The 14,832-nt window shown below is 53.3% G+C and overlaps 1 protein-coding gene across 1 annotated transcript in view; it reads right to left on the reverse strand.

Moving 5' to 3' along the window:
• Nucleotides 1-14,832, reverse strand: part of HIPK2 (homeodomain interacting protein kinase 2) — a gene marked incomplete at its 3' end in the record, with an annotated part of 181,470 nt that overhangs the window by 13,430 nt on the left and 153,208 nt on the right. Inside the window, exons 13-14 of the mRNA XM_080818744.1 lie at nt 7,157-7,401; nt 1,151-1,308 (exon numbers count right to left, since the gene is read on the reverse strand). Coding sequence (XP_080674870.1) covers nt 1,151-1,308; nt 7,157-7,401 — 403 coding nt within the window. The remainder of the gene's footprint in view (nt 1-1,150; nt 1,309-7,156; nt 7,402-14,832) is intronic.

Genomic DNA, 14,832 nt, shown 5'->3' on the forward strand with positions numbered 1-14,832 from the left:
GAGAAGTGAGAAGGGGTAAGAGAGGAAGGGGAGGAAGGGGAGGTGGAAGGGGGCAGGGGAGGACAGGGGAGTGGGGAGAAGGGGGAGGAGGGGGAGGAGAGGAGGGGAGGAGGCCAGAAGCCACAGGAGTGAGGGAAGATGCCTCTCTTGTAGGCTGGGAAAGCAACACTAGCCTGGACTGAGAAAGGAACGCTTTCCCAAGTCCCCTGAGTCCCCAGAGTCGCCAGAGTCCCCAGAGTCCCCAGCTGGATGACACATAGACCAAGCCAGTTTGAGGAGGTAACAGGAGACAGGATGTCTCCTAAGGGCCTACTGTGGCCAGGAAGTGTCAGAGGAACCCCTCTTTGAGCCACAGCTGCTTTCTCCCTCACGGGGAAATCTTGTTTTCTGAAATCCCAGGCTCTTGGGAACTCTGCTGTGGGAAGTTACATTGGCACAAACGAAGAGCCTCTCTTCCAGAGACCCGGAGTCCTGATGACACAGACACGCGCCCTCAGTTTACCAAAGCACCCCTTTGGACGAGGGGTTTCGGAACACAAATTCCCCACTGACTTCGCTTCCGTGGCTTCTGAGGAACAGGCCCCCGACGCCACTCTGTGGGTCAGATGTGACGCAGACCCTGAGCGCACAGGCCGCTGTGCCGAGGAGACTCTGCTTCACATGAAATTCCCCCTCAACGCCACCCGCCGTCTCCGAGTCCTCTCTGCCCTCGGCCTGGGGTTCCCCGTGTGTGGCCTGGTCTCCCTCACGGCAACGGACCAGTCAGCCCGCCGTCGTCAGCGGGCAGGTCCTCCCTAGGCGTCCTGGTCTGACGGGGCCAGGACGCGGTGTGTTAGCCTCTGTTGGCTGGGAGGGCGAGCTGGGGGCCATCCTGCTGTGAGGCTCTGACACCACGCCACTGAGTGCTCTGTGACACGAGACAACTTTACTGTACTTGGGGCTGGCTCTCTGGGACCCACGGAGACGTACTTCCCCCAGGGTAACCCATGGTGGCAAGAAGGCAGAGGTCCCTGGGGACCCTCCGGCCACCAGGGGAATGCGGCCCTCTGAGCCACGGCCACGGCCACCTGCTGGGCAGCTGAGGCGGGAGGGGACTGCGGTGATCCCGGATGACTTGCAGGCCTGCAGGCCAGGGCCGGGCGGCACTCACCTGGCTGAGATTGAGAGGCTGCTGCTGCTGGAAGTGCGGGCCTGGCCGCTGCTGCCGGTAGGCGATGGCTCCGGACGAGCTCCCTGAAGAGTGACCGCTGGTGGAGGTCACGTTGCTGGAGGACTTGGACTTGTAGGACGAGTGCTGACTGGTGGTGACTGTGTGGGGAAGAGCCATGGGTCACAGACTGGTCACAGGATGCCCTCTAGGAAAGCATGGCTGCTCTGCCAGGAAGGAGCGCGTCCCCGGGACCAGCCCATCAACATCAGCCTCATCTCCCCGAGACCCGGTGAAGAGTCTGCCGGGACGCTGGACTGGCCACTGGGCTTTGGAGCAAGTCCCAGCTTGTTGGACTTGGGACTTCCTGTCTGGGGACACCGAAGAGCACAAGGAGGGTCTAACGGAGGGGAGGAGGGGAGGAGGGGAGGAGGGGAGGAGGGGAGGAGGGGAGGAGGGGAGGTTTCTGCAGCTCTTCGTGCCCTGTCCAGGGCTGTCTGCTGAGATCCGGAGACGCGGTGATCAGCAGGGTACAGGAAATGGAGCTTCAGGAAAAGGGCTACACACGTCCTGAGGGAAAAACCGCCCGTGGTGGCTAGGGGACAACAGGCTAGGGGACAACAGGCGAGGCCGGGCCCGAGGATGCGAAGTATGAATGAGGCACACGTCACAAGGAGCAGGCCCTTGACGGAACTGGGTTGGAGCAACTCTATTACAAATCCCAGGGTGAGGAGATCAAAGTCAGAGAGGAGACGGCTGGGGCCGGCAAGAGAGAACACTGATTAATTGCTGAGGGAGAGAAACGTGAAGACTGAAAGTCTGGGAAACTGGACACTTGGGGATGGTGGACTGGGGTGCACAGTGAAGTCCACGGGGAGCCTCCCGGCCCCACAGGCAGCAGCCCCTTCCAGGAAAGGGAGAGCTGCCTCACCGGGGAGGGAGCCACAGGGTCCTCACAGAGACACCCCAATCTGACTGTGCATTGGCACGGTCCTCCCATGCCAATGGGGGTCCTCCCACCTACCCACCGTATCAGAACACCAGGGGAGGGGTGTGCCTGGGCATCTCTATTAGCAACAAGCACCTCAGGAGAGAAGCCTGGCCTGCCAGGCCCCGCAGTATGGAGGTGTGCAAAAGCCAAACCCAGTCAGACTCTCCAAGGCCCTCCGAGAGCTGGGGGGTGGAGAGGTTTGGGGGACCCTGCCGGGTGAGGGATGGAGGAGTCCTTGCTGCTCTGTAGCATGTCACAAGCTGTGCCTGCCGTCTGGGCCCCAGCTGGGGATGCTGTCTCTCTGCTCCTACTTCAACTCTCTGGACATTCTGTGGTAATGAGCCTGAGCTCAAGGTATCCACAGCCTGAGTCTGTAAGAGGTTAGGAGTTTTAGATGAAATGGTGAGACAGACCCCAGCACGTACCTGCTACCACCACTGCGGGGACAGGGAATGGGGCCTGGGTCAGAGCACGAATAAGGACCCCCTGGCTCAGAGGGGGTCCTCCAGGGGGGCCCAGAGATGAAGAGAACCATTTCCTCCTGCTGAGATGAATAAAGTGCCAAGGGCGGCAGAGGGCAAGTGCTGAAGGTCAAGCCCGAGGTGTGGCTTGGAGCCACAGGGGACATGCTCTGGTCAAGCCCTGCCTGGCTGTTCTCAAAGATCCGCCAACCTGGGAACAGGCTTTGGCTCCCAAGGTAGCCCCTGGGGGTCCTGTCCGTACTAGGTGAGTGGGAGGGTGCTGCAGAGTGTGGGTGGGCTGGGGAGCCGGGCTCTGGCGAGGTCCAGTGCCTGGCCTCAGTCGAGTTAGTTAACCTCTCTGTGCTTCCATTTTTGTATCTGGGAAGCTGGGAGAATAACGGTAGCTTCACAGAGAGTTGTCTCGAGGTTCACATGAGGGACTGTATATGGACCGCTTAGTATCTGTCACATGTTAAGCTCTTAAAAGCGTTAAGTGTGTTAGCTACTGCTAATGTCTTGATTATTGAGCCCTGTCCCCTGGCTAATGCTGCTCAAGAATGGGCGTCCACTCCAAGCTGCGACAACCAAGTCCTGTCTCCTGGAAACGGATAGCTGGGAGGCTGGGAGTCGCCGGGGCAGGGTGGATCAGTGCTCCAGGAAGCAGGCGTTAGGCTGCCAGTGGCCCGGGTCCCGGGAATTCTGGTTCCGGCCCAGCCTGGGACAGGGCTGCTGAACTTTTCCCTCTGCCTTCTTAATTCCTTCCAGTAAATTGTGTGTCTTAAGGCAGTGTAGAGTTCATTCTGTTGCCTTCCAGAGGAACCTCGACTAACTCAGGAGACCTGAGAAGGTGGCGGGAGAAATCCCCAGGGCTCCTTCCCGAGCTGAGAGTCACAGGAGGGGAGAGTTCTGCGAGAAAAGGGCCTGTGGCCCGCACAGCATTCTTCCTGACCCGGGCCCGGGGAACACCTGGGACTCTAGCTGGGGTGCGGGTCGGGGACGGTGCTGCAACGTGGCCACACCTTGGCCTCTCCAGGCCAACTGAGCACCAGGACCCTGAGGAAGGCTGCTTTCCTGATTTTTCTGAGCCCGGGATGATGCTGGAGCGAGCGGTGTAGTGTTGAGAAACTGCCCAGGCTGGGACGAGCAGGCACCAGCATGAAGTTCCTTCCTGCCTCTTGCCTGTCACCAGAAAGACTGTGCAGCGTGTCCTCACGGGGGAAAACGACTCTCTCTCTGCGGCAGAAAATTATACCGCGGGCTTCCCCAGAGACAGCAGCGCCTGGCTGCTTGGAGCCAGTAGCCTTACTGCGAAGAACGACCTTCCCCTCCTTTTCTCAGAAAAGGAGGTCAGAAACAGCCCTCAGAGACTCCCAGCCGTTCAGACTTCACGCCGTTCTCGTGGAAAGGCGGTGGGGTAAGGGCTCAGAACGGCCCCCTGCCCGCGAGGAAATGGTTAATGGAACTTGAAACGCATGAAATGCAGCTCCGCAAAGCTGTCCTCTCCCGCCTTTGTCGTTTCCAGACCCAAGGCTGCTGTTGTGCCGGCAAAGCCGGGCCTCGGTCAGTGCGCCGCTCTTCGCTCGGGGTTGGACTAGGTGGCCTTACAGTTTCAGTAACTGTCCTCACAAGGGTGTCACCTTCCATGGGAGGGAACCAGCACCACAGGCCAACACAATTCCAAGGCGGATTTCTAACCTGTGGATTCTGGCTCCTCTCTCATGCTGGTTTAAAAGGCTAAGAAAAATTAGCAGCAACCACCTTTAAAAAAAAATTAATTCTGGGGCACTTGGGTGTCTCAGTGGGTTAAAGCCTCTGCCTCCGGCTCAGGTCATGGTCCCAGGGTCCTGGGATCGAGCCCCGCATCGGGCTCTCTGCTCAGCGGGAAGCCTGCTTCCTCCACTATCTCTCTCTCTGCCTGTCTCTCTGCCTACTTGTGATTTGTCAAATAAATAAATAAAATCTTTAAAAAAAAATTAATTCCTAGGTGACCTCAAGAAAGTTTATCTTGAACCAATTTTTATAGACAATTAACCATATTTTAAAGGGAATGTGACTGTCACAGCGTTCCCTCGAGGTGTCTCAGAGGGGCACTCTTGATTTCACAAAACCCATGGTCTCGTGCTGTAGGTCTCAATCCCTGATCTAAAATCCTTGGAGGCACACATTTTTGAAATTCGGAATTTCAGATTTTAGAAAGGTTCAGTATGTTAGGTTACCCCCAGCACGGCCTTGGGCACCAAACTGTAATCAAAGCCAAGAACATTTCTGCTCCAAAACCCAGGGATATTTTATGAAGCGGCACAGAGGACTATGACAAAGAGACTGTGAACAGCCCCTTGCTAATTCAGGTCAGGCTTCATCACCACTGAGTTTTCTGTAAACTTAAAAATTTGGATTTTGGAGGGTTTTTTTTTTTAACTTAAAAAAAATTACATATTTGAGAGAGAGAGCAAGCGTGTGCACATGTGCACACAAGTGAGCGGAGGGGAGGGGCAGAGGGAGAAGCAGATTCCCCGCTGAGCTGGGAGCCCCATGGGATCACGACCTAAGCCCAAGGCAGACGTTTAACCGACTGAGCCACCCAGGTGCCCCGGTTTTTGGAGTTTTTAAGATTGCAGGACTAGCTCCTCTTCCTGCTCAATAAAAGGGCCAGACTTCCTTAAGGGTTTCGGCAACACAGTCTTAAGACCTTCTCTGTTAATTAAGCAGGAGAGCCCTTCACACCATGCTACGTGCATTGCAAGCCGCAATTTTTAAAAATTTTTTCCAAGATTTTATTTTTCTTAACTCATCTCTACACCCAACGTGGGGCTCGAACCCATAACCCTGAGATCAAGAGTCACACGCTTTCCTGACTGAGCCAGCCAGGCGGCCCCTCGCAGGCTGCAACTGAAGCCGGAGCGTGTAGGGCTTCCTGAGGACTGGAAAGTAAGTGGCAGTAGAGATTAAAAGGGCCAATTTCCAGATTCTGAGTTTGCAAATGTTATCTTTTCCTGAACGGATTCACCAGGCTTAGCATCCGCTGGTTTTCCTTTCCCACCTTCTCTCTCACATCCGTGTGCCTCCCCTTGCTTCACACTCTGGAAAGCTGACATGGTGCCCCGCGTCCAGGTGTGAAAAAGCTGACCGACTCCTGAGGGACGGACAGTCCCTCGCTAGCAAAGCCAGGCCATCTTGGGTCAGAAGCACTGAAGGCTGCCCAGTCTTCTCTTGTTCAGGCTACAGACGCTTTGGAAACTTCCTACTCCGCCACCGCACGAAACAAAATTCAGAGATGAGGAGGCTGTCACAGGGAAGCCACTTTTGACAGAGGTGAACTAGCTGGGCTGCCTGGCTGATGAGGGGACAAGGCAGTGTCCCCATGGACTGGATGAGTTGAATCTGTAGTTCCGAGGCTCTGACACACATATTCAAAGTACTTCAACAGTGACACGACATACAACATGACAGAAATGACATCCTTTGCCAATATTTAAACTTAAAAATATGCGATAGATATAGTTTCAAGCAATTACTTAAGGGATATATGAGTAGAAGAACTGCGAGGGCCGCTGCTCTAAGGAGTTCTGTCTCCTCGGTGAACAACTCCGTTTGCCTTACAGGTTCCTTTGGTTCTAGAGAATGTTTCTTCCTGCCGAGGTTTCTACTAAAACCCTTGACTGGGTAGAGAAAGAAGACTCTGGAAAGAGATGTCCTTGTGCCCACACTATGTGGGCTGGCCTATGGCACTGGGCTAGAAAAGTCCCTAGGGACCCCACCCTGAAGGTGGTCACTCTCAGTGACAGAACCTGGTGGGCTTACATGTGGCGACCACCCCAAGAAGGTTCCAAGGCCTCCTGCAGCACATGACCTAGACGGGGGTCCTTCCTGACGAACAGCTCCCTGCATCTGAACAAAATCTTCTTTGACAGTTTGTGGCAGAAAAGCAGATGGCTTCTGGTTTACTCCCTAAATTCTTCCACTGGTGAGCATGAACAAGGGAGTTGCTGAAGGGATACTAGCAAATCGGAGTGGGGGGGGAGCCGCTAAGCGTACTGGAAGGTTATGCTCTCAGCCTTCATTCTAGAGTCTAGTTTTCAGGCCTTCAGGAGATGCGCTGGTGAGGAGACAAGCACACTCACTAGGACCTCTTGTCCCAACAGCGAGCTCTGAGGGGATGCTGAGGGGAGCCTACGTCCCCCTCACCCGCCAAGACTCAGAGAAGGTTCTTTCCACACGGGAAGCTGCTCTGCTCGGTCAGGAACTCTCTAAGCCGGGTGTCATCCCAGACGAGCGAAGAGGGAGCTGGGTGGCTTTTATTTCCTATCTTTATCAGGCTCGTCAGTGGGAGAGCCACTGTAAAGGCAGCGAGGTAGTCTTTACAGAAACAAAAAAGTTGAAACAGCTGCTTCTACACGGTGGTAAACGGAATCCTACCCCGGCTACCTGAGTGAAATCCTTGGGTTAGGAGCTAGAGTGGCCCAGGGCTTAGGAGCTTTCACACAACACGACGCTCGTCGCAGGACCCAAAGAAACCCGTGCGCGGAGAGGCAGAGGGGTGTCCCGGCCCCCGCTTACCTGGCACCAGGCTATCGCACTCCACCAACACTTCGCTGGCCTGGGTTTTCAGGGGTGGCACGATGATCGTGCGGGGGTTCCCAGTGCAGTGGTTCTCCAGGCCCCCCTTGGTGTCAAAGGTGTTGGTGTGGTGCCCAGCGCGGTGCTGCACGGAGTAGGGGCTGGTGTTGCTGGAGGAGTCGGAGTAGGGAGAGTCGTGGACCGTGACGCAGCTGATGACGTTTTTTCTCTGCTTGGAGACAGTGCTGAAAACGGAAAGGGAGAGATCAGAACCGTGAGGCGGCTGTGAAGTGAGACGTCAAGCAGCATTCCAGAACTGGCTGTGTGAGAGGCCACTTCTGGCGTTCTGAGACGGGAGAGGCGATCAGAGAGGGGAGAGGGGAATTGGAGAGGGGGCAGGAATTTGATGTCTGTTCTCCAGACCCTCATGAGGAGACGAGGCACACAAGTGTCACCCGTCCAACCAGCAGTGGGAGGAGGAGGGGACACGTGAAGACAGGAGAAAGGGGCTGGAGCTGGACCCACAAGTGCTTCTGGAACCTGGAAGAAGCTTCCAGGTGGCCCTGGGCTCTCCCCCTGCAGCAGGGCTTGGCAGAACTGCAGGGGAGGCACCTACAGCTTGCAGCTGTGTGGCAGTACCCTCTGAGCCACCGGAAGGGGACAGCTCAGCAATGAGAAAAAGCCCAGCAAGACCCTGCAGCCTGAGGCCCTGGGCTGGGAGGGGAGCACCGTCAGCTTAGGCTCAGGCCTGGGAGATCTGGTGAATGCAGGCTGGAGGGAGCGGAACACCCAGGAGGACGCAGGATGCAGAGAGAGGGGTGGAAGAAGAGTGAGGGTCTGAGGCTGACCATACACAGCCCGGGTCAGACACGCTGGGAGAAAGAAATCGGGACCTGGACGGGACACCCTCAGCCACACCTGTGCTGTGTGGTCTTACATGCAATGACTTTGTGGCACAGGCCACTCAGATGTCTGAGAGTCTCTTCCTTGCGGGAGGCCTGGCCCCCCTGTCGCCTCCCCCCCAGCCAGGGCCAAGGACCAGGGAGGGGACAGCATTGTGTCTAGGGGAGGTCAGAAGGGCTCCCACGGGGAGAGAGTTGCTCAGGATCTCTGGTTTTCCTCTCGTATCTGAAACTCTGTTCTACGCCGATAGGGAGGAATGAGCTCAGATGGCTCGTGGCCAGCACGTTTTCTCTCCCGAGATATTTATGTTGGTGCGGTTCCTCTGGGAACCAATTCTGTCTGCCTCCAGGACACGCTGGTGGGATGATGGATATGGAATTTGTTGCTTATTGTGAAGGTTTTAAAAATGGATTTACATCTATTTTTGTATATTGATCATCTATTTTTAAGAAATATCGACTGCCTACGTCAGATGGTCAGTTTCCAACTAATTTGCTAAGAGAAGAAGCTGCTATTTATGGAGCGCCTAATGGAATGACCATGCCTCCTCCCCCAGGTGTCTTGCCCAAGGTCACGCGGCCAGTCACAGGCCAGACTCTTCCCAAGACAGATCCCTGCCTTCCTAAGAGCAGCAGAGATGTGGGCAAGCTCGAGAGCCCTGGGCAGCCAGTTAAGAAGAAGGACCTACAAAAAGCTGGGAGGTGAGCCCACAGAAGGTCTGAGCCCCCCTGCTCCCCGAAGCCTGGCACGACTGATATTTGGGCTGACGATGGCCACACATTTTGTCCTTCTTGGTTCAGGGTAGAAGGGTCCCTCCCTGTGTCCATGGCTCAGAACATGGGCACTGCAGCCAGCACCTTCAGTACCTGCTGGCTGGGTGGCCGTGGGGAGTTAGCTACTCAACCTCTGAGTGACTGTCTCCTTCCCGGTCAAACGTGGGTAATGACGGTACGTACATAATACAGGCTGACCTTGAGAACCGAGAACATACACGGAAATGCTTTGGATAGCGGATGGCATAGGGTAAGAGCATAAAAGTCAGCTGTTATCATGACCATTCTGGGTTGTGTTACCTCATTTAACACAAGAAAACAGGTTTGCAAAAACAGACCCAGGCAAAGTGGATTCTGTCGAGGTACGGATTTGATGGAGAAGTTTTTAGTCTATGAATAAACCAGAAGATCAATATGAAAGAGACGAAAACTCATTAGTTAGCCAACTTGGAGATCTGTGGTAGGTGCGACGGGGAATTCCTGCTCAAAGAGCTACAATACGTGCCTCTGCCCTTGAGATGATTAAAACTGCAGTGGGGGACTGTATAAAAACATGACAAGTTAAAGAGCAAAAGCTTTAAAATAATCGGTTAAAGAGAATAATGGATGTCACAAAGCCTTCTGTGACGAGCTGTCAAATGAGTTGTGCTGATGACAATTGTTAGGAGCTCAAAGGCAGGCGAGGAATGGATTGACTGCGTATATTTACAGCTCTTCACATTAACTTTGATAAAATAGATACACTTTAATTAATGAAGACCTATGCTTCCTACTTTTAACAGCTGAAATGCAAAAAGCCCATATGCTTGTTCCTCAAAAAGCTGAACAAAGAATTACCCTAGGACCCAGCAATGCCACTCCTAGGTACTTGTACAAAGGAACAGAGAGTGGGGACTCAGACAGACACTCGTACGCCAGTGTTCACAGCAGTATAACGCGCAAGAGCCCAGAGGCGGAATTAACGCAGGGCCCCCTTCCGCCATGCATACACCATCAAAAAATGGTCCCAGGACCAGGGGAAGAGGCCCCGAGGCCAGGACTCCGTACAGCGCCCAGTTCCAGAGCGGATGACGGGAGATGTGCCGCCCTGTCCTCCACGCTCAGCTTCTGCCACAGCCAGGTCTGTGTCATTAAGACACATAGTGTGTCACACAGTATGACGCTGTGTCATACACAGTGGTGCGGAGGTCATCTCGCCACACAGATACATGTTCTGCTGCAGGTGCGCGGACCCCACATGAAGAACAGAGGCTGGTTTCCAAATGTGTCCTGGGAGCTGGTGTTCAAGTCCTGGTTCCACCGTCCATTCACTGGTGTGACCCGGACAGCGGCCTGGATATTAGTGTGACCTAGGACATCCCTCCACTTCCAACCTGCTTTGAAATCTGTCAGGGAAAGTGGCATGAAAGGATCCACTGGGCGGGTCCCATCAAGACTTATTAGGGAGCTTCTGGTCCCCGAAGGATGGCTTGCCGACAAGAGTCTCTCAACGGCTGACAGCTCTGTGTGAATGAGCTGTGATCGCTTAGGGCCATCTCCTGATGGAAACCTAACAGGTAGTGAGCCTTTCCCCCAGAGGTTAAGGATCCTGCATGTCAGTGTCTTGCTATCTACAAGGAGTGTGGGATTAAACCTCCAGAAACAGTTCATGGGTCCTGTCCTTTGTTTTCAGAGCTCACTATGCCTAATGAGCAAAGAGCCAACAACATGGTCCAGGGCTAATTTACATATCTTTTTGGGTTTGCCTGTGACAAGCGGAAAAGGTGAATTGATTTGATAGCTCTGTTTTTAATCTCTCCTACTGTTAAAAATCTCTGCGCTCTGCCCAAATACACTATGCAGATTTGAGAACAAATGGGAAGCTGTTAAACAAGTCACTTTAAAAATGAGCGCACATCTGACATTATCACTACAGATTCTTCTGGCTCGGAGGTATTGATTCCACGGGGGTTCATCTCACTACAGTGTCTAATTATTATTGATAGTTTATCAATCTCGTTATGAATTGGGTAATGCAATGGAGAGAGAGAGGAGTAGAATGAGAAACATTTCCTTCAATGTCCTCGACAGAACACCACTTCTGAGTAAAGAACAAAGCTCCCAGAGTTCACGAATTGCTTTGTGTTGTCATGGCAACAGCTGATTTTCATCACTTTAAAATGATGGGAAGAAATAAAGAGCTTGGGAGTACAGAAATCAGCCCCGATGGAGGAAACCCTGCTGGAGGAACGGACACAAGCCTGGGACTCCTGCCCTGTCAAGGCCCTTTCTGGAACGGGTTTCTGATTTCTATTTGCCAGTCTCGGTCAACCCCATCCTTCAAGACCCGGGTCAAAACCCATCTCCACTGATAAACTTTGGGGACTTCCTCCACTGCTCTGCTTCCACGGTCAGTGCTGTAGGGGAGAAACAGCACTCTTCTCTTACTACAACACTGATTAATGACCACAGGCAACATTTACTTGATGTACAACTGCTGGTCAAAGTGCTTCGCAGACGCTGCCCCTGAGGCTCACTGCAAAACTGTGCAGTAAAAACCATTACACTACCGACGAGAATACCTAACAGGAGATCTATCCCCTTAACAAAGTCTTAAGTGCACGGTACAGCATTGTTGGCTTTGGGTGTAGGTGTTGCCTAACTCACGCCACGGGCCAGGGAAATCCCACTGCTCAATTCTACGAACTTGACTATTTTAGAAACCTCGTGTTAAGAGATTTTTTGCATATTGCAGAATTTTCCTCTTTTTAAGGCTGACTAGCATTCCACTGTGCGCACGTGCTACATTTTCTTGACCCATTCTTCTGTCCGCTCATCTGAGGGACATGGAGGTTGTTTCCACATCTTGGCTACTGCAAATCATGCTTCGATGAACGTGGGAGTACAGATCCGTCTTCGGTCCTGGCTTCGCTCTCCCGGACGGACACTCAGAAGTGAGGCTGCTGGATCACCGGTAGCTCTGGTTTTAATTTTTTGGAGGAACCACCAGTTTCCTGCTGTGGTGGCATCGGTTTGCGTTCCATTCCCACCAGTCTCCCCGCATTCTCGTCCACACCTTCTTCGCTTTTGTTCTTTTGGTGACAGCCATGCTGACAGGTAGAAGGTGATACTGTGGTTTTGATTTGTGTTTCCCTGATGACGAGTGATGCTGAGCATTTTTCCATGGAGCTGTTGACCACTTTCGAGTTTTCCTTAAGAAATATCTACTCAAGTCCTTAGCGCACTTTGCAGCCAGGTTACGCTTCTCTGCTGTTGAGTTATTCTGAGCTTGTACTCAGTACATCACTCTGCCACATCACCTCTCTTACGCTCCCCCTTCCTGCCCACAAGCACCGAAAATGCTAACTAACTGTAACTCCTCCTTCTGGCGCCGGTGACAGTGTTCTTCTCTAATGGGGCACAGGGCTGGGCACAGGGCCAGCTGTCTCAGCTGATGGAGATGAGAGCTGCTGACCCACCCACCTTCATGGGGGACGCATGTGACTTGCTGTCCTGTTCCCATTCCCCCTCCACCCAATTAGAAGCACACGGCTGGGTGCCTCGAACCTCATGAGGAGAGAGACCAGAAGCCGATGCCTCTAGGCCAATGCGCTCTTTCCGGTGCGGTACACAGCTCTCAACTTAAAGTCCTTAGTGAGGTCACAAAAATCTCCATGTTAAATTCGGTGCATACGTTCTATTCAAGTTATATTATCCACACACTGATATCTGTGTGTACCTCTCTCCTTCTCACACACACACGTATGTATTGTTAGGAAGACTATCATATGTGACCATTTAGAAAATCAGAAGCAAGGCATGGGAGGAGCCAGGGTCCCCCCACCCCCCACCGCAGAAGCAGGTGTTCATTCTTCTTCCGCTTCCTCCCGCAACCCAGCCACTAAGCGCTGCTCCGCCTTGTGGGACCTGGTCCTTCCCGCCTGCTCCTCCCACGGCCCCACGAGGCTGCGATGACACATCCGAGGTGGCTCTGACACGTGCTGTGGCGTCAGGTCAGGCTGCCGGGGAGCCTCGGGTGCGGCGTCTCTTCTTCAAAATGCAGCCCCTTGGTACAGCACTCCCCCCACAGGGGTGTTTCGAAGGAACACAGGATGCGGTGAGGTCAGTTGCTAAATATCCTTCTGTCTCCTGAGAGGAGTTGGATGCTGGGACTGTCCCTCAACCTGGGGCTACACTGTGACTTAACGCTGCAGAACAACACAGCCCCTTGCAGTGACACTGTGCGTCGGGCTCCCGCTTCTTCACTCAGGCCTACAAACCAGGAGGGGAGGAAGGAGCGGTATGGTGGCCGGTGGCCGGCCATGGGCACGGGGTCCGCTCTGTGCTGACCTTGCCCGTGTAATCATAAATGTGTGATGCCCTCTGTTAGGCTGATGTCCATTTCTCAGGCCCAAGTCTTTGGCACAGCAGTTTAGCAGTATCCTCACTGTGCCTTTTTTTTTTTTTTTTTAAGATTTTATTTATTTATTTGAGAGACAGAGATCAGGCAGAGAGGCAGGCGGGGGGAGGGGGGGAAGCAGGCTCCCTGCTGAGCAGAGAGCCCAATGTGGGGCTCAATCCCAGGATCCTGAGATCATGACCTGAGCCGAAGGCAGAGGCTTTAACCCACTGAGCCACCCAGGTGCCCCCTCACTGTGCCTTTTAAAGAGAGTAATCACTCGAGGTTTTCAATTTCGTATAAAGAACATCATTTAGGGTCAGATCCCTATTTAAAATACTGAGTGACAAAAACGAATCAACCTTCTTAAAGTTTACATTCTGGTAACCTTGGTGCTGGTACTCGGGACTGGCGGCTCACACACGCCAAGTGAGGCCGAAAGCGGCTGTGCCCCGACGACCTCAGGAAAATCAAACCCGTCTTCCAGAAATATCCAGACGACTGAACGAACGAATACACGAGCGAAAAAGAAGACTGGACAAAATGGTTTCTACCTGATCAGCTGACACGAGCTGCTTTGGTGACACACTTTAAAAATTACCCTCACGACTGGAGATTGTGTGGTACAGTCCCTGAAGGACAGTTTCGCGTGAGGCAAGGCTGGCAAAGGGTCTGAATAGTAAGGCGCGCACGCACAGATGTCGTCCCAAGAGATTTCAAGGGAGAGAAGATGGCTTATTCAGCACAGTCAGGTGCTCCTTTAATCAAAATCATTTGTAAATATTTAAAATAGGACTGGTTCTATTACCTCATCCTGGGGGACCCAGAAAAATACCAGTTTGGTTTTTCTCTCTCCAGAACAATTCTCCAGCCATGCCCATGAGGCCCCCTCCTCCAACAGCACCTCCCTGAGGAAAAGCAGGTGGAGGGGTCTGGTGGGCCTCCTCGCTTTAAAACATCTTCTCAAAGAATCAGAAGAGCTGACCTCTGCCCTCTTGATGTGAGAGCTCCCGGTCGGGGCTGGGTGGATAGACTGTGGATGTGACTGTGTGCGACCACGGCGGTGGTCGGAGGATGAGGAGGGGTGGAGTTTACCGCTGTCCGATTAAGGACTGGAAAGAAATCAGTTGTCTCTGCCAATCATCAAGACTGCCGTGTTTTCAACGGCATGGGATCTGATGCCTGATTCTGCTACTTAGAACCTTCAATCAATTGGGGTAAGTCACCTACCTTTTCTGGCTCTTAGCTTCCTCACCTATTAAATGGGACAATTATGTGCCTTGTACACCCCATCCAACGATGCACGGGACAGTGCAAATGAGAATGCGTAGCAAAGGTTTGTCAGGATGCCCCTCTCCCTTAATTTGCTCACTCCCAGCCTACCCCCTCCGACTCTGGGATCCTCCTCACCAAGTAGGAGCTGCTGAATATCCCTGGGCTCTGGCAGCCAACAGTGCCAAATACTGGGGGTTGGGAATCATAATTCTGCCTCGGCGTTCCTCTAAAAATTTCTAGGCAATGTCATCTGCTCCCAGAGATTCCATGACACCCTCAATCAGGTCTAACACGTCAGGTCCGCCTTGATTTATCTCACACTGGCTCTAAAAGCCACTGGCGGCACA

Source organism: Martes martes (genome assembly GCF_963455335.1).
Source record: "Martes martes genome assembly, chromosome: 11".
Classification (NCBI taxonomy): Eukaryota; Metazoa; Chordata; class Mammalia; order Carnivora; family Mustelidae; genus Martes; species Martes martes.